The 25,397-nt window shown below is 44.4% G+C and overlaps 1 protein-coding gene across 1 annotated transcript in view; it reads right to left on the reverse strand.

Moving 5' to 3' along the window:
* Positions 1 to 12,205: 12,205 nt before the first annotated feature.
* LOC137525939 (zinc finger protein 605-like) overlaps positions 12,206 to 25,397 on the reverse strand; it is a 59,945-nt gene continuing 46,753 nt past the window's right edge. The window contains exons 8-10 of the mRNA XM_068247147.1: positions 24,648 to 24,745; positions 24,122 to 24,557; positions 12,206 to 15,595 (exon numbers count right to left, since the gene is read on the reverse strand). Coding sequence (XP_068103248.1) covers positions 14,595 to 15,595; positions 24,122 to 24,557; positions 24,648 to 24,745 — 1,535 coding nt within the window. The 3' untranslated portion in view covers positions 12,206 to 14,594. The remainder of the gene's footprint in view (positions 15,596 to 24,121; positions 24,558 to 24,647; positions 24,746 to 25,397) is intronic.

Here is a 25,397-nt window from a genome sequence, read left to right on the forward strand (position 1 = left end):
GATGAGTGATGCACACAGGTAACCGCTACTGCTTAACCACCCTGGCATTCTATTAAGATCGCCAGGGCGGCTGCGGGAGGGTTTTTTTTTTAATTAAAAAAAAAACTATTTCATGCAGCCAACTTTCAGTTGGCTGCATTAAAGCCCACTAGAGGGCGCTCCGGATGCGTTGTTCTGATCGCCTCCAGCGGCCAGAAGTAACACGGAAGGCCGCAATGAGCGGCCTTCTGTGTTTTGCTTACCTCGGAGTGACGTCCTGACGTCAGCCGCCTCCGATCCAGCCTTTAGTGCTGCCCGGAACTTTTTGTTCCAGCTGCGCAGGGCTCGGGCGGCTGGGGCAGCGGTGATCAGGTAGCACACGCGGCTGGCAAAGTGCCGGCTGCGTGTGCTGCTTTTTATTTGAGCCAAATCGGCCCAGCAGGGCCTGAGCGGCAGCCTCCGGCGGTAATGGACGAGCTGAGCTCGTCCATATCGCCAGGATGGTTAAAGGATACCCGAAGTGACATGAGATAGACATGTGTATGTACAGTGCCTAGTACACAAATAACTATGCTGTGTTCCATTTTTTCTTTCTCTGTCTGAAAGAGTTAAATATCAGGTATGTAAGTGGCTGACTCTGACAGGAAGTAACTACAGTGTGACCCTCACTGATAAGAAATTCCAACTATAAAACACTTTCCATGCAGAAAATGGCTTTTAAGAGCAAGAAAGAGATAAAAAGGGGAATTTCTTATCAGTGAGGGTCGCACTGTAGTCACTTCCTATCTGAGTCAGGACTGAGTCAGCCACTTTCATACCTGATAGTTAACTCTTTCAAGCAGAGAAAGAAAAAAAAGAAACACAGCATAGTTGTTTGTGTGCTTAGCACTGTACATACCCATGTCTATCTCATCATGTCATTTCAGGTATTCTTTAAAGCAACACAAGAGTCGTTAATTGACTCAATCAGTCCTATATTGTACAAGAAAGTGGTGGGCAATTTTGCCACTCATATAACATTAAGTATAAAACTTATTTCACTAAAATATGAGGAATTAGTCCCATTAAAAAAAAAGCTGTCTTTGCTGATTTACACACCCCACCCACCACAAAACACATACCTACACCTTAGTTTTTGTGTCGGATGGGTGGGGTGTAGCTAGCCCTATAATATAGATCAGTGGTCTCTAGTTCAATGGTTGGTGCACTAAACCCCACAGATGGCCATATTGTAGGCAAACACATGTGCTGTGTGTGATACACAGAGTGTCCACCTGGCCAGTGAAGTTCTGGAATGGCTGGTTTGCAGTGCACCATACACCTGTACTATAAAGGGGTTACACACATAAGAAAGTTGGGTGTGCTAGACATATTTACAGTGCTCCACATGGTTCAACTTATACAGATTTTGTCAGGAGCTAAATATTGTGCAAAAATACATATAAACAAAGAAGCCCCTCCCCCAACAGCATAACCCCCAGCTCTGACTTCAGTGTGATGCGGGGGGGTCTTTGTTTATATGAATTTGTGCACAATATTTAGCTCCTGACAAAATCTGTATAAGATGAAACATGTTGAGCTCTTTGTAGCACTGTAAATATATCTAGCACACCCTACTTATGTGTGTGACCCCTTTATAGTAGAGGTGTATGGTGCACTGCAAACCAGCCACTCAAGAACTTTACTGGCCAGGTGGACATTCTGTGTATCACAGCACGTGTTTGCCTACGATACAGCCATCTATCTGTGGGGTTTAATGCACCGACCATTGAACTAGATACTACTAGTCTATATTATAGGGCTAGCTACACCCCACCTGTAGGGGGAGAGAGAGAGGTTAGCAAAGACACTCACATAAGGCTGGTGCACACCGAGCGGCTTTTTCAGCGTTTCTGCAGCCGCGGATACGCTTGGTCAATGTATCTCAATGGGGTTGTTCACACCAGAGCGGGAGGCGTTTTGCAGAAACGCATACTCCCGGGGTGAGGCATTTTTTTTGGATTGTGGATGCGTTTCTGCCTCAATGTTAAGTATAGGACAAAATGCAAACCGCTCTGAAAAACGCCTGTTCAGAGCGGTTTTGCTGGCGTTTTTGTTACAGAAGCTGTTCAGTAACAGCTTTACTGTAACAATACATGAAATCTACTACACCAAAAACACTTCACAAAACAGCAAAATGCTACAGAAAAATAAGTGTTTCAAAACCTGCTAGCATTTTGCGGATCTGCTAGCGGGTTTTGGTGTGCACCAGGCCATAGACAGCGGTTTATGGGACCATTTCCTCGTATTATACTGAATGAAGTTTTGTACTTAATGTTATATGATTGGCAAAATTACCCACCACGTTCTTATACAATATAGGAGTGATTGAGTCAATTACCAACTCTCATGTTGCATAAGCTGTACACCAATCAGTATTGTTGTTAGGGACATCCCTAGGGCCTTTGATTTGGGGCACTGCCCCTGACCCTGTTGCCATTGGTGCTCTTGATTGAGTGGTAGGAGGGGGCACTGGGCAAAGCGGCAGGGGTGAGTGGGCAGTTAAAAACTCACCTCTGATCGCAGCCTCCATCTTCTTCCATCTTCCTTCCCTGGCGTCTGTCGCCTTAGTTATAGTGTCTACTGTGATGTCATCACAGGGGGTGTTGTTACCAATGCAAATTACACCAAGGGAGGAAGTCAGAAGAAGCAGGAGGCTGCGATCAGAAGTGAGTTTTCAACTGCCCACTCACCCCTGCCGCTTTGCCCAGCACCCGCCTCCCAACTCCTACGCTGGGGGCAATTACCTATCTAACCTATACTGAAGGCACCTACCTAGCTACAGCCAAGCAAAGCCAGGCCAGCCTTGCATAACCGCCAGCCAAGTACAGCGCACAGGCCAGCCAGCCGAAGACAAGACAGAAGCCAGGCGAGGGGCTTATATATGTGAAATACTGTCTATTGAATATATTTAAGTTAATCCACTGCTATGTTCATGTACATTTGGCCCCACCTATGACCATGCCCACTTTATGCAGCATGACCAAGCCCATTTTTTGCGGGGAGTGCAGGGAGTCCCTGACATTGCGGTGGTTTGTATCGGCAATCACCTATTCGTACTATAAGATGCAAGGAATTTCTCCCTATTTTGGGATTGAACGTGTGCGTCTTATAGTCCAAAAAATAGTATGGATTTTTGAATTATTTTTTTCCCCCTTTATTGGGGGGGGGGGGGGGGAAGAAAGATACTGCTAGGGAGATTTTCAGCACTCACCTCCCTGGGATCCAGCTCTGCAGTTTTCCCTCTGACCTCCGGGTGGTGCTGTGACCCTATAGTGAGCTTGCCGTACGTTGTCATGACAGACGGAGATCTCACCAAGGGGAAGCAGAGCCTTGGAGGTGTGAAAGAGGAATGGTGGCAGATGTTGGGATCCCTCGGGAGGTGAATGATAAATGCCCACTGCACACTTTGCATGGATCGCCCGGCGGCTACCCTGAGTTCAGCTCGGGGTTACAGATCCTGGAATGTTTTTTTTTTTCCAACCCGAGCTGTACTAGTGATAATTGCTAAGGAGGTTAATGTACTATTAATTTGTTTACCCTATTTTTCTATGGCCCTGCAGGCTGTAACTACATTGGTGTTCATGGAACCTGGGTCTGTTTACCAGCCAAAAAATGATGATTTGGCTGTAAGAAAACAATGGTTTCCTGTGGGAGGGGTTTCACCACAATATCAGCCATACAGACCCAACCCAAGCCCCCTCCCCCCCCCCCCCCCTTCCTGATGATCTGTTTGAGAAAAGGTAAAGATTTCTCATTGGAAAGGGTGTATCAGCTACTGATTGAGATGAAGTTTAATCTTGGGTTACAGTTCCTCTTTAAATGGACCTCTCCAGCAGAAAAAGTAAGCAGTTAACCACCCTGGCGTTCTATTAGGATCACCAGGGCGGCTGCGGGAGGGGTTTTTTTGGCTGAAAGTTGGCTGCATGAAAGCCCACTAGAGGGCGCTCCTGAAGCGTAATTCCGATCGCCTCCGGCGATCAGAATTAACAAGGAAGGCTGCAATGAGCAGCCTTCCTTGTTTTGAGTGGAGTGACGTCATGGACGTCAGCCGCCTCCGATCCAGCCCTTAGCGCTGGCCGGAACTATTTGTTCCGGCTGCGCTGGGCTCCGGCGGCTGGGGGGACCCTCTTTCGCCGCAGCGGCGATCAGGTAGCACACGCGGCTGGCAAAGTGCCGGCTGCGTGTGCACCTTTTTATTTGAAGAAAATCGGCCCAGCAGGGCCTGAGCGGCAGCCTCCGGCGGTAATGGACGAGCTGAGCTCGTCCATACCGCCAGGATGGTTAAAGAGAGGCTGTAGCCAGAATGAATCTCGCTTCAGACCTCATATATAGCAGGGGCATGCGTGCCCCTGCTAAACTGCTGCTATCGCGCCGCTAAACTGGGGTCCCTTACCCCCCGAAATCCCCGCCGTACAGCGCGGAATCTCTTCCGCATAGAGGCAGGTCTAACCGCCGCAGCCCTGCCTCACACGCGTCTATCAGCGCGTATCTCCGCCTCTCCCCCGCCCCTCTGTCTTCCTTCGCTGAGAGGGGCGGGGGAGAGGCGGCGATGCGCCGCTGATAGACGCGCTTTCAAGAGCAGCAAAATCTACGACCAAGTTGGTCGATGATTTTGCAGGGGTGGGTTTGGGAGGTAAGGGACCCCTGTTTAGCCGCGTGATAGCGGCGTTTTAGCACATGCCCGCTATATATAAGCACTGACGCGAGATTTATTCTCCCTTCAGTGTCTCTTTAAAAACTGACATAAATCGGCAGGCTTTGGACTTGTCCATCTCATATGGCCTCAATTCAGTAAGCAGTTTAGACTAGTCTACAGATGGTTTTTAGTCTACTGATGGTTTGGTGTCATGTTTTAGACCTGTTTTTAGACCTGGTCAGTAAATACACAATTCACAAAGGCAAAAAAGGAGTAACCACGCCCACTTTTTCTGACAGAGATTAGACCAGCTGGTTTCTGTCGCTAAAGTAATTCTGGGAGGTATTTTAGATGTGAGGATGGAACCTTTTGAATGAATTATGCAGGAGTTGAATAGTATGCAGAGGAGAGCTCATCAGAGGAGAAGGATGTCAGTCATAGCTACTCGTTTGTGAATTGCATCTTTTGATCATTTCCCCTGCTTTACCCACCTAATTACCAAATGGTTTAGACCAGGTCTAAAACATTTGGTAATAGTGAATTCCCCTTTGATGCAACTGACCAAACCATCAGTAGACTAAAAACCATCAGTAGACTAGTCTAAACTGCTTAGTGAATTGAGGCCATTGGGGATTCTCAGGGTTTTCTATTTTCAAAAGCATTTCCTGACCAGCAGCTGTTAGGTCTAACTGCCTAAATAGTAAGCTACCAGCCTGACTCTCTATTCACTTGGACACTATTTTGTCAGTTAGACTTGGCAACTGCGGTTCAGGAAATGCGTTTGAAAACAAAGAAAACCCTGAGAATCCCTCATGAGGAGATGGACTAGGCCAACACCTGCCGGATCTGTCAGTTTTTAACTACTTACCTTTTCAGGTGGAGTAGTCCCTTAAAGAGGAACTTCATCCCAATCAGTAGCTGATACCTCCTTTCCCTTTGAACTTTTCTCAACTAGGTCATCAGAGGGGTCTGTATGGCTGATAGTGTGGTGAAATCCCTCCCACAGTGTGATGTCATGACCATGGTCCTGACAGTTTGCTGTCTGTGAACATTGTTGCATTGTGGGAAATAACAGTTTTTTCCAACTGCCAAGCAAGCAGCATCTCCCTGTGTATAGAAATCTCAGTAACAAACATTTTGTACAGATCACCTGGCAGAACTAAAGATGTCACCACCAGTGATACATTTCAGAATGTAAATCCAGGAGAGGAAGTATTGTACAAGGGGCAACACTGACTAAACCTATAAATGAATATTATAAACCATAAGCATTACATTATTTTTAGTACAGCTCCTCTTTAACTTGAACCAGAGGTGAATATAAACAATTGGATCTGTCCTCCTACTTCTAAAAATGACTTTTTTATTTTATGTATAAACATTTACACAGCAGACAATGTTTTGTTGTCTCTGCTCAATTGCAGTGTCTCAAGAGTCCCAGGATGAAAAAAACATGGACCATTGACTTTTTTTATGTTTTCCTTGCAGTCAGAAGCTCAGTTATCTGCTTAGGGAAAAGTTTTATAGCTGTAATTTTTTTTTTTTAAATCAGTGAGCTTTACTGGGCCTCCACTGGAGAAAACCGTCAGTTCTATAGCTTAATATTACCTCAGGCAGGAAATAAAAAAAAAAATATGAGTACAGCATAAGGGCCCTTAGTCTCTGTATGTTTGCCACTGTATATACACGCCTATTTCATCATGTCATCTCGGGTACATTCTAAGTAAATGGGTTTGTTCACATGTGATGCATTCTTTTACATGCTGGAAATAAACCTGACCTGCAGCATAGTTTGTCTCACAGCGTGCATTTTCTCAAACAAGCCACAGCGTCAGGAAAATTGTGTGTCCTGCCTCCATGCCCTCAGGTCCCCCTTGTTCAAGTTACACCTTAGGGAGTCTTCGGAAACACTCCCCCATGTACTTCTAAAGATGAGTGGGTCTGTGCTGCGCACACGTGAGTGAGGGCTTGCGCATGCGCAGTACAAATGTGCCCGTCTTCAGAAGCACTTGGGGATATGCATGCTTATGAGGATTCCAGCAGGTGTGGAATGGAATTTCAAGGGGGGGGGGGCAGAGGACACCAGAAGCCTCTATGGCAGTGATGGCTAACCTTGGCACTCCAGCTGTGGTGGAACTACAAGTCCCATGAGGCATTGCAATACTCTGACAGCTCTAAGCATAACTCAGGGAGGCAGAGGCATGATGGGATTTGTAGTTTTGTCACAACTGGAGTGCCAAGGTTAGTAATCACTGCTCTGTGGGATTCAGAGCTACAGTTTCCCCTAAAATAAGACCTCCCCCGAAAATAAGCCCTAGCTGAATGGGACGCTATGTGTATGGGAAGGTGTGCAGTCTCTTACCACATGTCCCTTGCATCCCCCTCCATTCACGTATAATGGCTCCGGTATCATAGCATGTTGGCGCTGTGATCTCTGCACAGGAACGTGACCGCGCTCCTCTCTGTCATAATCAATGTGCGCCAGGGACACAGCAGAACACGCACATATTATGATGGGGGTGCGGTCTCCTGTGCGGAGATGGGTCACAACGCCGATATGCTATGATACCGGAGCCATTACAGGCAAACAGAGGGGGGCGCAGATACAAGGAAGGTGCGGTAACAGACTGCACACCTCTCCACACACTTACAGCATCTACCCTTCTCAAAAATAACCCTAGCACACATGTATCTCCCCAAAAGTTTAAAGAAAGCCTGAACTGAAAATTAAAAGACAAAATAACCATATACAGGTCATACTTACCTCCCGTGTAGTCTACTCATCAAGCTCTTTCTCCTATCCTGCGTCCTGTTTGTCCACTGTGATCAATGAAATTCTCCATCCTTCATTTTGAAAATGGCCATTACCCCATAACAGCTTCCTGGTCAGCACACTCTTAAACTGTAACATCGCCCACTTGAGCCATAAGGAAACATGGACATTACCTGGCACATCGTTGTCCTCTCAGCTATAACTGACAGCAACTGATATATTTCAGATCTGACAAAATGTTGTCAGAACTGGAAGGGATCATTGTCAGAAGAAAAAGGTGAGCTTCTGAGAGGAACTGATGGCGAGGTAAGTATGTAATGTTCATTTGAAGTTACCTCATGTGTTTATTTTAAATAATTTTACTCAGTTCAGGTTCCCTTTAAGACAGTGTCTTATATTCGGGGAAACACAGCGTGCCTCTACAAAGGTATTTATTTTTAAATTTCATCTGATATCACATAAAATGGCCTCAATTCACGAAGATCATGCTGGAGATAATAAGGCAAGAGTAAACTTACCTCCACACAGTGAGAGTTATCTTATCTCTTCATTCCTTATGTTACCTCCTCTGTAATTTTCACATGCAGTTAATTAACAGCCTGTCTAGAATTCTGGAGTTATTTTAAGGATTGAAGAGTTAACTTAAAGACAGAAGAGTTAACTTTAGGCTTGCCTGAGGTAAAATGTTTCCTGAATGCTACATGCCTTGTCACCATGGTGATAACTCTAGAAACGTTGTTAAAGACAGGAGATAAGCTTAGTGAATTGAGGCCTAATCCTCTCTGTCATGGCTGCTAACAGGTCTGGTAAGTTTGTATCCATGTAGCACAACTACTACACTGACATTGTTTCATCTGACATTTACACACTTGATTAGAAACAAAATTCAATGGTATCAAGTGGGTGCATCGCTGGATCATTATATTTGTTTAATAAGTTTAAAAATGAACTAAAAGTCTCACTGCAGCTTACAGAAATAAACATGCCATACTGATGTATTTCTTTATTAAACTATAAAAAAAAAGAAAAACAACATCCTAATGAAAAATTAATCAGAATAATCTTAATAGTACTTTTTCACCAACTTTTCGGTACTTCTTCAATTGTAAAACGTTTAAAAGAGAATATAAAAATTATCTCCTAGGAGATAACTCAGGAAAAAAGTGTATTGCATAAGGGCCAGAGTATCTTCATTGCTGGGAGCTGAAGTGAGAGGGAGTTAGATCCTGCAGGAAGGAAACTGGCTAATATGGTCATACAAACTACATCGTGCCAAATAGGGGCAGTAACAGTGCTATGACTGGTGTTATTGTTTGAATAATAATAATGCCTTTCAGTACCATGACAATCGGAGAGTCACGGTGGTGCGTTCCACGTCACGCTTCATGTGACTGATGCCTCTGCCTTAGGAGGAGGTGGTATTAAACTCTGACGTAATCAATATATATATAAAATCGTGTGTATGTGTGTGCGCGTGTGCCGCGATCACGCAAAAAACGGCTTGACCGATTTGAACGAAACTTGGTATACTGATCCCTTACTACCTGGGATGATATGTTCTGGGGGTCTCGCATCCCCCCTGCACACGTGGGCGGAGCTACAAACAGCAAATCAGATTCCACCCATTCATGTCAATGGAAAAAATGTAAAAGGCTGCCATTCTCCCAGTAATCAAGCCAGAGTCCCCACACATGGCACAAGTGGTCACTTGGTGACCGAGGTTACAAATCCAGGAAAAGTGGGCGGAGCATAAAGCAGCCAATCAAATTTCAGCCGTTCATTTCAAAATGGAAAAATGTAAACTGCAGCCATTCTTAGACTGTTAATCGCAGGGTTCTCAAACTTGGCACACTTGGTCACTGGGTGAATGGGATGAATATTCAAGAGAGTGGGTGGAGCCTACAACAGCCAATTAAAATTCACCTGTTGATTTTCAAGGGGAATATTAAAACTGCTGCCATTCTTACACTGTTACTGGCAGGGTTCTCAAACTTTGCACAGTTGGTGACTGGGATGAATATTCAAGAGTGGGTGGAGCCTACAACAGCCAATTAAAATTCACCTGTTGATTTTCAAAGGGAATATTTACATTGCTGCCATTCTTACATTGGTAATAGCAGATGCCTCAAACCTGGTACTGTTAGTCACTGGGTGACTGGGGTTCAAATTTGGAAAGGGGACAGAGCCAAAAACAGCCAATCAGATTTGTTTAATTTCAATGGGAATATACAAATTATTGATACCAAAAGCCCAAAGCTCATAAACTTGGTCATTGAGTGACTGTATGTCAAGGTTAGAAAAAGTGGGTGGAGCCAACAACTAAATTTTTTTCCAGGGGAAAATATAAACTGCAGCTATTCTTACACTGTTAATGGCAGGGTTCCCAAACTTGACACAGTGGGCCACTGGGTGACTGGGATTAATATTCAGAAATGTGAGTGGAGCCAACAACAGCCAATCAAATTTCACCTATTGATTTGGGGAATATTTACACTGCTACCATTCTTACACTGTTAATGGCAGAGGCCTCTTACCTGATAGGTGACTGGGGTCCAAATTCACTAAAGGGGGCGGAGCCACAAACAGCCAATGAGATTTCTTAGATTGATTTCAGCCATTCTGTTATTGGCATGATTTTCAAGTGGAATATTTAAATTGCTGCCATTCTTGCACGGTTAATGGCACAAGCCTCAAACCTGCTACAGTTGGTCATTGGGTCACTGGAGTTCAAATTCAGAAAAGGGGTGGAGCTACAAACAGCCAATCCGATTTGTTTCATCTCACTGGTAAATTACAAATTATTGATACCAAGGACCCCAAAGTTCACAAACTTGGTCATTGAGTGACTGTGTGTCAAGGTTACAAAAAGTGGGCGGAGCCAAAAACAAATTTCACTAGGAAAATATAAACTGCAGCCATTCTTACACTGTTAATGGTAGGGTTCTCAAATTTTGCCCAGATGGCCACTGGGTGACTGAGATTAATATTATGGGAAGTGGGTGGAGCCTATAATAGCCAATCAAAATTCACCTGTTGATTTTCAAGGGGAATATTTAAATTGCTTCAATTTTTCCTCTGTTAATAACAGATGTCTCAAACCTGCTACAGTTGGTAATTGGGTGACTGGATTTCAAATGCTGGAGAGGGGCGGAGCCACAAACAGCCAATCTGATTTGTTTAATTTCTATGGGAATATACAAATTACTGATGACAAAGACCCCCAAAGCTCACAAACTTGGTCATTGAGTATTTGTGTGTTAGGGTTAGAAAAAGTGGGCGGAGCTAAAACCAGCCAAATCAATCAAAATTAATCTATTGATTTTAAAGGGGAATATTTCATTACTGCCATTCTTGCACTGTTAATGGCACAAGCCCTAAACTGGGTACAGTTATTTATTGGGTAACTGGGGTTCAAATTCAGAAAAGGGGTGGAGACACAAACAGCCCATCAGATTTGTTTCATTTCAATGCAAATTATTGATGCCAAAGACTGCAAAGCACACAAATTTGGTCATTGAGTAATTAAGTAATTGTCTGTTACTGTTAGAAAAAGTGGGCGGAGCCAACACCAGCCAAATACATACTCAGGCAATGCTGGGTCATCAGTGGGTGGAAACAAATACAAATACACATTTCACTGGGAAAATGTAAACTGCAGCCATTCTTACACTCTTATTGGTAGGGTTCTCAAACTTTGCACAGTTGGGTGACTGGGATTAATATTCATAAAAGAGGGTGGAGCCTACAAAACTCAATCCAAATTCATTTATTGCTTTTCAAGGGGAATATTCAATTGCTGCCATTCTGACACTGTTAATGGTACAGGCCTCACACCTGATACAGTTGGTCATTGGGTCACTGGGATTCAAATTCAGAAAAGGGGGAGGAGCCACAAACAGCCAATCAGATTTTTTTCATTCCAATGCAAATTATTGATCTCACAAACTTGGTCATTGAGTAATTGTGTGTGTTAGAAAAAGTGGGCGGAGAAAACATCAGCCAAATACATACCCCGGCAACGCCGAGCACTCAGCTGTATTCAATAAACGTGTTTTCCAACTTTTTATAATCCATATAGTTATCATATTTGTTTTGTGCCCAAGTAGTAGTATTTGTTTAGAAATTACAAGTTCCCAAAGTACAGTGTATTTGCTCTGAAAGCTGCCATTGCATTTTATTAAAGGATACCCGAAGTGACATGCGACATGATGAGATAGACATGTGTATGCACAGTGCCTAGCACACGAATAACTGTGCTGTGTTCCTTTTTTTTCTTTCTCTGCCTGAAAGAGTTATGGCCCATACTCACGGGCAACTTTTAGGGCCTGTCGCCAGCACACGCGAGCGTGTGGGCGACAGGCCGGCGACAGCTCCTCGCCAGGTCCCTCCGCGCACACACGCGGAAGAGGGACCAGCGGCGCGACGGAAGCTGTCGCCGATGTTCCTCCTCCCCCCACCGGAAGCTCCGTATACTTCAATGGAGGTTGATGTCGCTAGTCCGCGTACTCACGCGGACTAGCGACAGTTGCGGCGGCGACTGTCGCCAGGCGATTGAGCAGTTCAATCACCTGGCGACATCAGCGACGGGCGACAGTTCGGGGTGCGCGCCCGTGAGGGTATTAGTGAGGGTCACACTGTAGTCACTTCCTGTCTGAGGCCGGACTGAGTCAGCCACTTACATACCTTATATTTAACTCTTTCAGGCAGGGAAAGAAAAAAAGGAACACAGCATAGTGATTTGTGTGCTAGGCACTGTACATACCCATGTCTATCTCATCATGTCACATGTCACTTCAGGTATCCTTTAATAGCTGCAGTATTTATATATTGTAATGTACCCAGTGATTATTTCTGAGCTGCCTGCTGATCTAGACAGGTTAGAAGGAGTTTCAGCACTGCCAGGGAATGTTTACATTCCTCTCTTGCTACAATTAAGTAAACACAAGATAATATCACCTATTCGGATGCGGATCTCCCTGCAGGGAGCTTTCTATTGAAAAATTACCAACAATCTGTCCAACTATCTTCCAAACTTGTCTGTTGGAAGAGTACATATGAATCGGCCGCCGGGAGATTTGGGAGCAGGATAAAGCCGAAATACGGCTCACCCTGCTCCTGCACAAGTCCCAGCGGCGTTTATTACTATTCCCCTTCCGGGCCACCATGGATAGTGGTTGTAAGGTGTAATTTGGCTTCCGCTGCGGTCAAATTACAGTGTTTTTATAGTAATTTGGGTTGCGCCTTCTGACAGCGTCCGAATCATTCAATGAGTGCAGCTATAGACGTAATTCCTATCACGACCTATGGTGACGAGGGCTGCGCCCAAATCTCCAGCGTCGTTTTTAATGCGCTCCTGTTGGAAGATAAGTTGGGTGTGTGTACAGATGACCTACTGATAATCGGTTGTTTGCCAGATCCAACCGGAGGATCAATCTGACCAACTATAAGGCAGGTTGGCCATGTGTGTACAAGTCTTTTGAACAACTTTGTTGTTTTTGAACACAGACATGTTGTGCAGTTTGTCATTTAGCTTGCATGCATAGTATTTAAGGGAGTTGGTTATTTAGTTAGTTGGCATGTGTGTAGGTACTTGTCGGGTAATCAACTTGTTGTGCAGTTGGTTATGTTGTGCGGTTGGTTGTGCATTAAGTTGGATGTGTGTATGAGCCTTAACTGTTTGAACGCTATTCTGTTAAAAAAAATTGTGGTAGTATATTATATGCTGTAAATAATCTTTTAGAGCAATACAATATACAATACAATAACATTTGTAAAGCGCTTTTCTCCCATAGGACTCAAAGCGCATAGCTGTGTCTCAGATTATTACAGGGTTTCAGGCTGGGTTGTGTTACAGAGGAGATAGTCAGATGTTCATGAATGCCAGACTAAAGAGGTAGGTTTTCAGTTTAGACTTAAATGCTTCCAGGGATGGAGCTGTCCTGATTGGGTGTGGCAGGGAGTTCCAAAGTGTAGGGGCAGCATGACAAAAGGCTCTGTCTCCAAAGGTTTTGAGGTGGACTCTGGGGGTGACCAAGGTGTTGCGTCCTTTTGATCTAAGATTGTGGGGGGTGTGATGTAGTTGCAACAAGTCCTTTAGGTATCCAGGGCCCAGATTGTGCAAGGATTTGAATGTCAGTAAGCCAATCTTAAACAGAATTCTCCATTTTAATCGGTAGCCAGTGGAGTGCGCTCAGGGTTGGTGTTATGTGGCAATGGCAGGGTTGGCTCGTTAACAGCCTTGCGGCGGCATTCTGTACTAATTGCAGGCGGCGTAAGTCTTTCTTATGCAGGCCTGTGTAGAGGGCGTTGCAGTAGTCTAACCTTGATGTGACGAAGGCATGGACTAGGGCACTAGAGCAGGGGTCAGGAACCTTTTTTGGCTGCGAGAACCATAAACACTACATATTTTAAAATGCAATTCCGTGAGAGCCATACAATATGTTTCAAACTGAGACAGAGCGCATGCCTGCAGAGGGCTCATGTCCCTGTTGCCATGGTGATGTGTATACAGTTGATCTGCCGGGAAGTGGAAGTGTCAGACACGTCTTCAGCTTCTCTTGGGGTTCAGCAAAATCAGCAATTTCCCCGAAAGGCAGACAGGAGGAATACCGACTAACAGCTTTCACAATTAGCCAGCTGACTTGGGTAGTTGATTCACTTTATAGGACGAGATCCCCACACTTTGGCCCAATAGGCTGCTTGTCAAGTGACAAGCAGCCTATTGGATAAATCAAAGTGTAGGGATCTCGTCCTACAAAGTCACTGGACCTGACAGGGTCCAGTGTCGGACAATCTGAGCGGCTGTTAGTTTTGAGGGGAGTGCGAGTAAGTTAGTAGTGAATGCTACAGCAGTAGTGTGTCTACTTTGAAAATTGTACTTGCGCTGTCACGCTAAGCTGCACTGCTTGAGAAGTGCAGCTTAATAAATCAACCCCCTACTGATTTGTCTGTGAGCCAGATGAATCCATCAAAAGAGCCACATCTGGCTCCTGAGCCATAGATTCCCTACCCCTGTTTTAGAGTAAAGAAGAAAAGCTGGAATTCATACTGCTTCAAAGTCACAAGGTTGTGTGGTTGTGTTTCAAACAGACCTTTTCCTACTCCTGATGCATACAAATTGCAACCAAATTTCGTAAAATGTTTTTAACTCCTTGATCATATCGGCTACAAACATAAATAAGGATTCTCAGCCATGTGGATTTTCCTGTGTTGAAGGTAGGAGGTTTTCTTGGAAAAGCTTTTCCCACACTCTGAACACGAATGAGGCCGCTCGCCCGTGTGGACGCTCTGATGTCTGAGGAGGGATCGCTTCTCACTGAAAGACTTCTTGCATTCCGTACACGGATAAGGACGCTCACCCGTGTGACTTCTCTGGTGCCGGACGAGGTTATCTCTTCGCGAGAAACATTTCCCACACTCTAAACAGGAATAAGGACGCTCCCCTGTGTGGCTTCTGTGGTGTTTCAGAAAGTCGATTTTCTTAGGGAAAGATTTCCCACACTCAGAACACGAAAAAGGACGCACCCCTGTGTGATTTCTCTGGTGCATGATGAGGTTATAGTGCTTGGAAAAACTTTTCCCACACTCTGAACAGGAATAAGGGCAGAGACCAGTGTGGATTCTCTGGTGTCTCTGTAAGCTCTGATTCTGAGTGAAAGTCTTCCCACACTCTGTACATGAATAAGGCCGCTCCCCCGTGTGACTTCTCTGGTGCAAGAGAAGGTTGTCTTTCGTACTGAAGCATTTCCCACACTCAGAACACGAATAAGGACGCTCTCCTGTGTGACTCCTCTGGTGTCTGGACAGGTTATCTTTCTTAGAGAAACATTTCTCACACTCAGAACACGCAAAAGGACGCTCCCCCGTGTGGCTTCTCTGGTGTCTTACCAGGTAAGATTTTTTGCTGTAAATTTTACCACAGTCAGTGCATGGAAAGATCTTTTGGGCTCCATCGTTAGTAGGATCATCGGCGCTGAGAGATCTCGGATGGATATTTGGGATGAAAGGATACACTTTATCAGAAGATTGCGCAGGATTCAGCCATCCATCCTTGTGGTAAAGTCTGTGATTTCTATCTCCAGCAATGAGATTTCCTCCTGAAGAATATCCTGGGATGCCGTCATCTTCTGCACCTCCTTCCAAGGTCTTCCCAACATCCCGCCCATCTATTGGAGAAATAACAATCAGATACAGAACATTGGCCACAATTCACTAAGATTATACTAGTCATTATAAGGCAGGTGAAAACATCACCACACATTGATTGGTATTTTCAGTGTTAATTCACTAAATTAATTAACATGTAGTGCCTTATTAACATGTAGTGATAAGCTTTCACATTGCCAGTGTTCTCTTATCACTCCAGTCCTTAAATTTTCAACTCTGTAGTTATTCTTACATGCAGTAGATGGGTGTGGAAGATACATACACACAGGCAGGATGTATCACCACCCCTCCTGCTTCCAGGATGATTACAGCTAGCCTGTAGGACAGCCAGGGAAGGAGAGAGGGAGAGCGTGAACACACGTGTATGATAGATTATATATATATATATATATATATATATACACATACATACATACATACATACATACATACATACATACATACATACATACACACACACACACACACACACACTGGTTTGCAAAAGTATTCGCCCTGCTTCAAGTTTGCCACATTTCGTCATATTACTGCCACCAACATGAAACAATTTTAATGGAATTCCATGTGAAAGACCAACACAAAGTGGTGTACACGTGAGAAGTGGAATGAAAATCATACATGATTCCAAACATTTTTTACAAATCAATAACTGCAAAGTGGGGTGTGCGTAATTATTCAGCCCCCTTTAGCCTGAGTGCAGTCAGTTGCCCATAGACATTGCTTGATGAGTGCTAATGACTTTATAGAGTGCACCTGTGTGTAATCTAATATCAGTACAAATACAGCTGCTCTGTGACGGCCTCAGAGGTTGCCTAAGAGAATATTGGGAGCAACAACACCATGAAGTCCAAAGAACACACAAGACAGGTCAGGGATAAAGTTATTGAGAAATTTAAAGCAAGCTTAGGCTACAAAAAGATTTCCAAAGCCTTGAACATCCCACGGAGCACTGTTCAAGCAATCATTCAGAAATGGAAGGAGTATGGCACAACTGTAAACCTACCAAGACAAGGCCATCCACCTAAACTCACAGGCCGAACAAGGAGAGCGCTGATCAGAAATGCAGTCAAGAGGCCTATGGTGACTCTGGACGAGCTGCAGAGATCTACAGCTCAGGTGGGGGAATCTGTCCATAGGACAACTATTAATCATGCACTGCACAAAGTTGGCCTTTATGGAAGAGTGGCAAGAAGAAAGGCATTGTTAACAGAAAGCATAAGAAGTCCTGTTTGCAGTTTGCCACAAGCCATGTGGGGGACACAGCAACCATGTGGAAGAAGGTGCTCTGGTCAGATGAGACCAAAATGGAACTTTTTTGCCAAAATGCAAAATGCTATGTGTGGCGGAAAACTAACACTGCACATCACTCTGAACACACCATACCCACTGTCAAATATGGTAGTGGCAGCATCATGCTCGGGGGATGCATCTCTTCAGCAGGGAAAGGGAAGCTGGTCAGAGTTGATGGGAAGATGGATGGAGCCAAATACAGGGCAATCTTGGAAGAAAACCTCTTGGAGACGGCAAAAGACTTGAGATTGGGGCGGAGGTTCACCTTCCAGCAGGACAATGACCCTAAACATAAAGCCAGGGCAATAATGGAATGGTTTAAAACAAAACATATTCATGTGTTAGAATGGCCCAGTCAAAGTCCAGATCTAAATCCAATCGATAATCTGTGGCAAGATCTGAAAACTGCTGTTCACAAAGGCTGTCCATCTAATCTGACTGAGCTGGAGCTGTTTTGCAAAGAAGAATGGGCAAGGATTTCAGTCTCTAGATGTGCAAAGCTGGTAGAGACATACCCTAAAAGACTGGCAGCTGTAATTGCCGCAAAAGGTGATTCTACAAAGTATTGACTCAGGGGGCTGAATAATTACGCACACACCACTTTTCAGTTATTGATTCGTAAAAAATGTTTGGAATGATGTACGATTTTCGATCCACTTTGTATTGGTCTTTCACGCGGAATTCCAATAAAATTGATATATATATATATATATATATATATATATATATATATATATATATATATATATATATATATATATATATATATATATATATATATATATATATATATATATATATATATATATATATATATATATATATATATATATATATATATATATATATATACACATATATAGTGGAGGAAATAATTATTTGACCCCTCACTGATTTTGTAAGTTTGTCCAATGACAAAGAAATGAAAAGTCTCAGAACAGTATCATTTGAATGGTAGGTTTATTTTAACAGTGGCAGATAGCACATCAAAAGGAAAATCGAAAAAATAACCTTAAATAAAAGATAGCAACTGATTTGCATTTCATTGAGTGAAATAAGTTTTTGAACCCCTACCAACCATTAAGAGTTCTGGCTCCCACAGAGTGGTTAGACACTTCTACTCAATTAGTCACCCTCATTAAGGACACCTGTCTTAACTAGTCACCTGTATAAAAGACACCTGTCCACAGAATCAATCAATCAAGCAGACTCCAAACTCTCCAACATGGGAAAGACCAAAGAGCTGTCCAAGGATGTCAGAGACAAAATTGTAGACCTGCACAAGGCTGGAATGGGCTACAAAACCATTAGCAAGAAGCTGGGAGAGAAGGTGACAACTGTTGGTGCGATTGTTCGAAAATGGAAGGAGCACAAAATGACCATCAATCGACCTCGCTCTGGGGCTCCACGCAAGATCTCACCTCGTGGGGTGTCAATGGTTCTGAGAAAGGTGAAAAAGCATCCTAGAACTACACGGGAGGAGTTAGTGAATGACCTCAAATTAGCAGGGACCACAGTCACCAAGAAAACCATTGGAAACACATTACACCGCAATGGATTAAAATCCTACAGGGCTCGCAAGGTCCTCCTGCTCAAGAAGGCACATGTGCAGGCCCGTCTGAAGTTTGCCAATGAACACCTGAATGATTCTGTGAGTGACTGGGAGAAGGTGCTGTGGTCTGATGAGACCAAAATAGAGCTCTTTGGCATTAACTCAACTCGTTGTGTTTGGAGGAAGAAAAATGCTGCCTATGACCCCCAAAACAGCGTCCCCACCGTCAAGCATGGGGGTGGAAACATTTTGCTTTGGGGGTGTTTTTCTGCTAAGGGCACAGGACAACTTAATCGCAACAGGAAAATGGACGGAGCCATGTATCGTGAAATCCTGAATGACAACCTCCTTCCCTCTGCCAGGAAACTGAAAATGGGTCGTGGATGGGTGTTCCAGCACGACAATGACCCAAAACATACAGCAAAGGCAACAAAGGAGTGGCTCAAGAAGAAGCACATTAAGGTCATGGAGTGGCCTAGTCAGTCTCCGGACCTTAATCCAATAGAAAACCTATGAAGGGAGCTCAAGCTCAGAGTTGCACAGAGACAGCCTCAAAACCTTAGGGATTTAGAGATGATCTGCAAAGAGGAGTGGACCAACATTCCTCCTAAAATGTGTGCAAACTTAGTCATCAATTACAAGAAACGTTTGACCTCTGTGCTTGCAAACCAGGATTTTTCCACTAAGTACTAAGTCTTTTATTGTTAGAGGGTTCAAAAACTTATTTCACTCAATGAAATGCAAATCAGTTGCTATCTTTTATTTAAGGTTATTTTTTCGATTTTCCTTTTGATGTGCTATCTGCCACTGTTAAAATAAACCTACCATTGAAATGATACTGTTCTGAGACTTTTCATTTCTTTGTCATTGGACAAACTTACAAAATCAGTGAGGGGTCAAATAATATATATATATATATATATATATATATATATATATATATATATATATATATATATATATATATATATATATATATATATATATATATATATATATATATCCATTGCAACAGTAAGTTAGGTCACAGAGCTCGGCATTTGGGGAGACAATGGGGGTAGATATCACCTAGCTATAGGCCAAAAGTTCCTACACTGCATGCATTTAATAGAGGGGCATCTTATTTGATCGGTGGTTAAAAAAAAAAAAAAAAAAAAATAACTGTAATCTACAGTCCTCAGTGACATGATGGCTGCGACCCCAGAATTACTTCCATGGCATTGCGGAGGGCTCAGCTCATGTGGCTTGCTCTCTGCACACAGAGGAGCTGGGTGGAGCCTGCACATGGAAGGGCGGAGATGACCAACAAAGGGGAGGAGTGCAGCTTCTTCCCATCTGTGAATCCTCAACATTTACATTGAGGATTTTACCGGGGAGGATTCAGGAACCGGTGGAGACTGCAGCCACAGAAACATTACAAAGGTATGTCAGCCTTAAAGGCACACACCTCTATTGCCAAACTTGGGGCCCATGTAATGCAGATAGGTAAAGTCCCGGTGTCCGGCGTCGGCGGGGATGGCCTGATGCCAGATATGTGTGCTTGCCGGTCGCTTGAGCAACCAGCCGAACCCCCCCTCACCGTGCAATACTCACCAAGCCTCCAGCACCATCTTCTAACCTTCCTGTAGCCTAGTGGCTTTCTGACATACTCCGTGTAAGGCTCCCGGCATGTCACCTGACCCATGTTGGGTTACGTGACACGCTGGGAGCCGTGGAGGTTTTTCAGCCTGGTTTTCTAACTGATTCCCAGTCCCTAAACACCCCCTTTCCCTTTTGAATAGCCTCACACCTCACCCTAACCAATTGCAAACCCCTTCCTAAACCCCTAGCCCTAACCTCCTAACCCTATCAACTCTACCCTACCCCTAAATATTAAACCTCCTATCCTTACCCTGTTGCCCTATAAATCTGATACCCAAGCCCTGACACTCCTTGAAATTAGGCATCTAATAGCTGATTAAAGTGGGCCTGAACTCTTGCACAGCACAGAAGGAAAACATAGAGAAGTCCACCCTGTATGTATTTAGAGAGTTTAGCCTGTTTAATTCCCCCTCATTTGTGACTAATCACTAGTTGTAATTTGATCCCTCAGCTCTGTCAGCCACGGCAGAGAGCTCATTGGTAAACACAGGATGTTAACAATATGTCTGTTTCCATGAAAGCAGGATGTAGACACACTGCAGATTTATGGCAGGATTTGTATCAGCTGTAACAAAGAAATATTTTTCTTTAAAGGTTATGTTGTTGCTTATCTTTTAGAGCAGAGAGGAAGTTCTGAGTTCGGATGCACTTTAAGTAATAGCTTGCCAAAACAGCCAGGGTCCAATTTACTCAGCGCTAGCGAGCGCCCAAAATAACTGTTTTACCCCACCGCAGCTGCACCCCAACCCCCAGCATTGTGCCCAGTTCCTCAGCACAATGTCGGGTGCCGAGTTCTCACCTGGCTGGTCTGGAAACAAACTGGTGTGATGTTAGTTTTGGTTAGAAAGATGATTTACTGTAATTCTATTAATACATACATGTCAAACTCCGGCCCGCGGGCCAAATCTGGCCCTCAGAGCCATTACATTTGGCCATCAAGTGGTTTCTCCACTTTGCATTATGTTTGGTCCTCTCTAGACCACCAGGGAAGCCACATAAAAAGGTGAAACCCTAGAACACTGGGGAAGCCATATGGGGAGGTAGCAGGAAAGCACTAAACACTAGGGAAATAGGGTAGGGTGGGGGGCACTAACACCAGGGAACTGTATAGGGGAGGGTGGAGGCCTCTAGACACCAGGGAACTGTATAGGGGTCGGAGAGGGGCATTAGACACCAAGGAACTGTATAGGGGAGGGAGGAGGACCACTAGACAGCAGGGAATTTTATAAGGGAGAAGGTGACCAGTAGACATGGAGGTTTGCCTGCGACTTGGTTCCAGTGTACAATTTTGGCCGACTTTGTATTTCCGAGTTTGACAGCCCTGGATTCATACAACAAGGCTGCGTGGGTTTCTGGGTTTCCTCTAAGCACTTCAGTTTCCTCTCACATCCAATGGCCCCCTTCCCCCCCATAAAAAAAATGGCCTCAGACCATGGTAGGGGTTAGATTGTGAGAGATAATAAGCGACATGAATAAATATGCTATGTGTAAAAACTCTGCAGAAGATGTGGGCACTGTATAAGTACACAATACAGTAGAATCCCTTTATAGTAAACTCCAAGGGATCTGGCAACATGGTTTCCTGTATTAGAAATTTACTATATCAGAAATGGTTGTACTCAAGCACATAAAGTATACTACAGTACTGTATGTTCAGTCAATAATTGGGAGTCATATTTACTTTTCAATTCTTCAGCAAGTGAGCACAGACTAAGCTAGATCACAATGCACTTTTTAACATTTGTTTGTACACTTTGGGTGGCACGCAGACTGGCAAAGTGGTATGGTGCACCCTGCTATACCCACCCCCTTATTTTTTGCATGACAACCTGTGTAGAGGTTCCACAGGCTCTTCTGGTGACAACACTTTGGTTAGAAGTCTTGTGATGAGGTCACACTGACCAGCGAGGGCAAAAAATCTAATTTTTTTACAAATGTGAACATTTTTCTGGGTGGATTTGAACGAAGCATTAATATTCAGTCTCTCCACACGAAAATAATATTATACTGAGGAGTGACCAGAAAGAAAATATTCTCCGAACTGACACACTTTCACTGACCCAGGAAGTGAGAGAAACCGAACCAAAAATAAAGTGACAGCAGCTGATCAACTAAGTGACAGCAGGTAAAGGACTAGAGGCTTTGAGTGGCTACATCTGAATCCCTCCCACGGTTACAAGAACATTTTACTGATCACTAAACAGAGTGAGGCCTGGTGCACACCAAGAGTTTTTGGTAGTGTTTTCAAAACCGCTGCCACCTGTGAAAACGCTTGGCTAATGTATCTGAATGGGATGGTGCACACCAGCGGTTTGAAGTTTTTAACAAACCGCACACGTGGGTCCTGCAGCATTTTTGCGGTTTGCAGACGCGTTTCTGGTTCAATGTAAAGTATAGGAAAAGCTCAAACCGCTCTGGAAAACGCTACATCAGAGCGGTTTTGCAGATTTTTTTTTTTTTTTTTTTTTTTTTTATAGTGATTATGCTGTATATTAAAATAAATAATGCACTACATATCCACACACCCATTCAGTACTGTCCCCAATCACCCCCTCCCCGGCAACCCCGACCTTAAGTCACCTCTGTCCAGCCAGCAAGCTGCTTCCCGACAGTAACAGATACAGGCGCCCACAGGGAGACAACAGGGCGATGCACAAGAGGCACCACAGAGAAGGAAAAATAAATAGCTAAACAAACAAACGGCTCCCTCCCACCTCCAAGCAGAGAGCGCCCAGCCCAAAGCCATCCACACCCTCCACAAACTTCCACAGTGGGACAATCCAAAGCTCCACACCTCTCCATAAACTCCAAACTGTGCCAAAGCATCCAAACCACCACGACCAACCGGGCTGTGCCAACCAGGAGTTTTTGTTACAGAAGCTGTTCAGTAACAGCTTTACTGTAAAAATATATGAAATCTGCTACATAAAAACGCTCCAGAAAACGCTAGGCATGTTTAAAAAAAAATTCTCTAAACATGCCTACAATCGCTCTGAAATCTGCTTCAAAAACCTCAAGCGTTTTGGGGATCCACTAGAGGTTTTTGGTGTACTCTTTTTTGGGGGGGCAAATAAGATGAATTTTTTCTACCCCAAAAAATGGGGAGGAAAAAGTGCCTGCATCTCATATGCCAAATGCAGGGAGTCCTCAACTTATGATCAACCCCCAATACGAACCACCTCGATGTCGGGGATTCCTTGCATCTCCCCCTGTGATGTCCTCCGGTCCCTCTTCCCCGGTCTCCTCCTCTCACCTTGTGTAAAAAAAAAAAAAAAAAAAGGGAGCAGCAGCATGTCTCAGCTTATCCAGTCACACAGACCTCTCCTCTCCTGCATGGCTCTCCTAGTGTCGGCTTCTGTTGATGACACAATCAGCAGAAGCTGGCGCTAGAGGAGTAGCGCCGCAGAAGAGGGGTCTGCGATCACCGCTGGATGAGGTAAGACATACATTGATTGTTTTTACACACGGGGAGTGGAAGAGACGGGGGGGGGGGGGGGGGGGGAACCGAAGGATGACACAGGGAAAAAAAGGGGACACAGGGGGACCAGAGGATGACACAGAAGAACAGAAGGGGACACACAGGATACATAGGGGGATCGGAAGATGACACAGAGAAAGAGAAGGGGACATATGTGAGCAAAGGAGGACACAAGGGGACTGGATTAAGACACGGGAAAAGGAGAACTGAAGAAGGAGAGCACAGGGGGACATAAGGGTGCAAAAGGAGGACACGGGGACACACAGGAGGCGCAAAGGAGAACACAGGGGGACAGAGGATGGACAGAAGGGGACACAGGAGGACAATGACTGGGGGAAAACATCTACAAGAAGCTTCTGGAACAGATACACAAGGTTACGTAGATATATTTTGCCCTGTAAACGTCGGCAAGTCTTATATGCCGAAAAATACGTAATAGTATGTACTTTACTGGCCACCGTTTATAGTAAAGTATCACCTAATCACTGATAATGATCTGCACATCTGAAACTTGTACAAAAAATAAAAATCTCTGCAAGTTCTGTTTGTGTTGTCATTACTCACCTAAGCCAATATGCAGGAAATATGCCTCCTGATTTATTGTCATTCCTCCCTCCTCCGCAGGCGTCTGATCACTCCTCACATACGTCTCTTCCTCTGTCGTTGTCTTCATCATTCCTCCCTCCTCCATAGACTGCTGATCACTCCTCTCATCCATCTCTTCTTCTTTAATTATCACCATCATGCCACCCTCCATAGACTGTTGATCACTCCTCACATACGAGTCCTCCTCTTCTTCCTCTTTAATTGTCCCCATCATCTTGCTCTCCAGTGTAGTCTGCTGATCACCCCTCACATGCATGTCTTCTACTTCCCCTTTAATAGTCCCCATCATGATTATGTCACCCTCCTCCATAGACCTCTGATCACTTCTCATATCCGTGTCTTCCTCTTCTTCTTCCTCTTTAACTACAATTTTCACATCAAGCTGCTCTTTAGCCTAAACCGAAAAAGTAAAAAAAAAAAAAAAATTGTATTTAGCGCACTGCTAATAATAACCTCGGTCTGACATTTTTTGAGTTCCGCCTACCTGATAATGGTGAGGGATGGTGTGACCATCCTGTGTACAATCCCGGGAATAAAGAGGACCTGCATATCTCTTTGGTGGGTTTCTGCTTGTAGGCCCATCTGTAGGAAACATACACACTTAGTGATTACATTATTCCTACATGTTTCACAGACCGGAGGGAAGGGGAGGGGTCTGTAGGTGGACCTTCCATGTGATTGTTTCCATTACAGAAAGTCTTCCCTTACCTGGTGATATGGGGGGGAAGGGTGTGGGCAGTCCCTCCGTATGACTTTCCGTTACAAGAGATGAAAGTCTCCCCTTAGCTGGTGATATGAGGGAAGGAGGGAGGGGGGTGTAGGCGGTCGCCCCGTATGACTCTTTCCGTTACAAGAGATGAAAGTCTCCCCTTACCTAGTGATATGGGGGGAGGGGGGGGAGGTGTTCCCTACGTATGAATCTTTCCGTTACAAGAGATGAAAGTCTTCCCTTACTTGGTGATATGGGGGAGGGGATGTAGGCGGACCCTCCATGTGACTCTTTCCTTACCTGGTGATATGAGGGGGAGGGGATGTAGGCGGTCCCTACGTGTGACTCCTCCCTTACCTGGTGATATGGGGGGGGGATGTAGGCGGTCCCTCTGTATGGCTCTTTCCTTACCTGGTGATATGAGGGACGGCTGATTCTCCATCATTATGTCCTCCCAGAGTCTTGTGTCCTTCAGGATAAACTCGCTCCTCTATGAAGGAACAGACTGGGACATCCTGACACCTT

Source organism: Hyperolius riggenbachi, chromosome 7 (assembly GCF_040937935.1).
Source record: "Hyperolius riggenbachi isolate aHypRig1 chromosome 7, aHypRig1.pri, whole genome shotgun sequence".
Taxonomy (NCBI): domain Eukaryota; kingdom Metazoa; phylum Chordata; class Amphibia; order Anura; family Hyperoliidae; genus Hyperolius; species Hyperolius riggenbachi.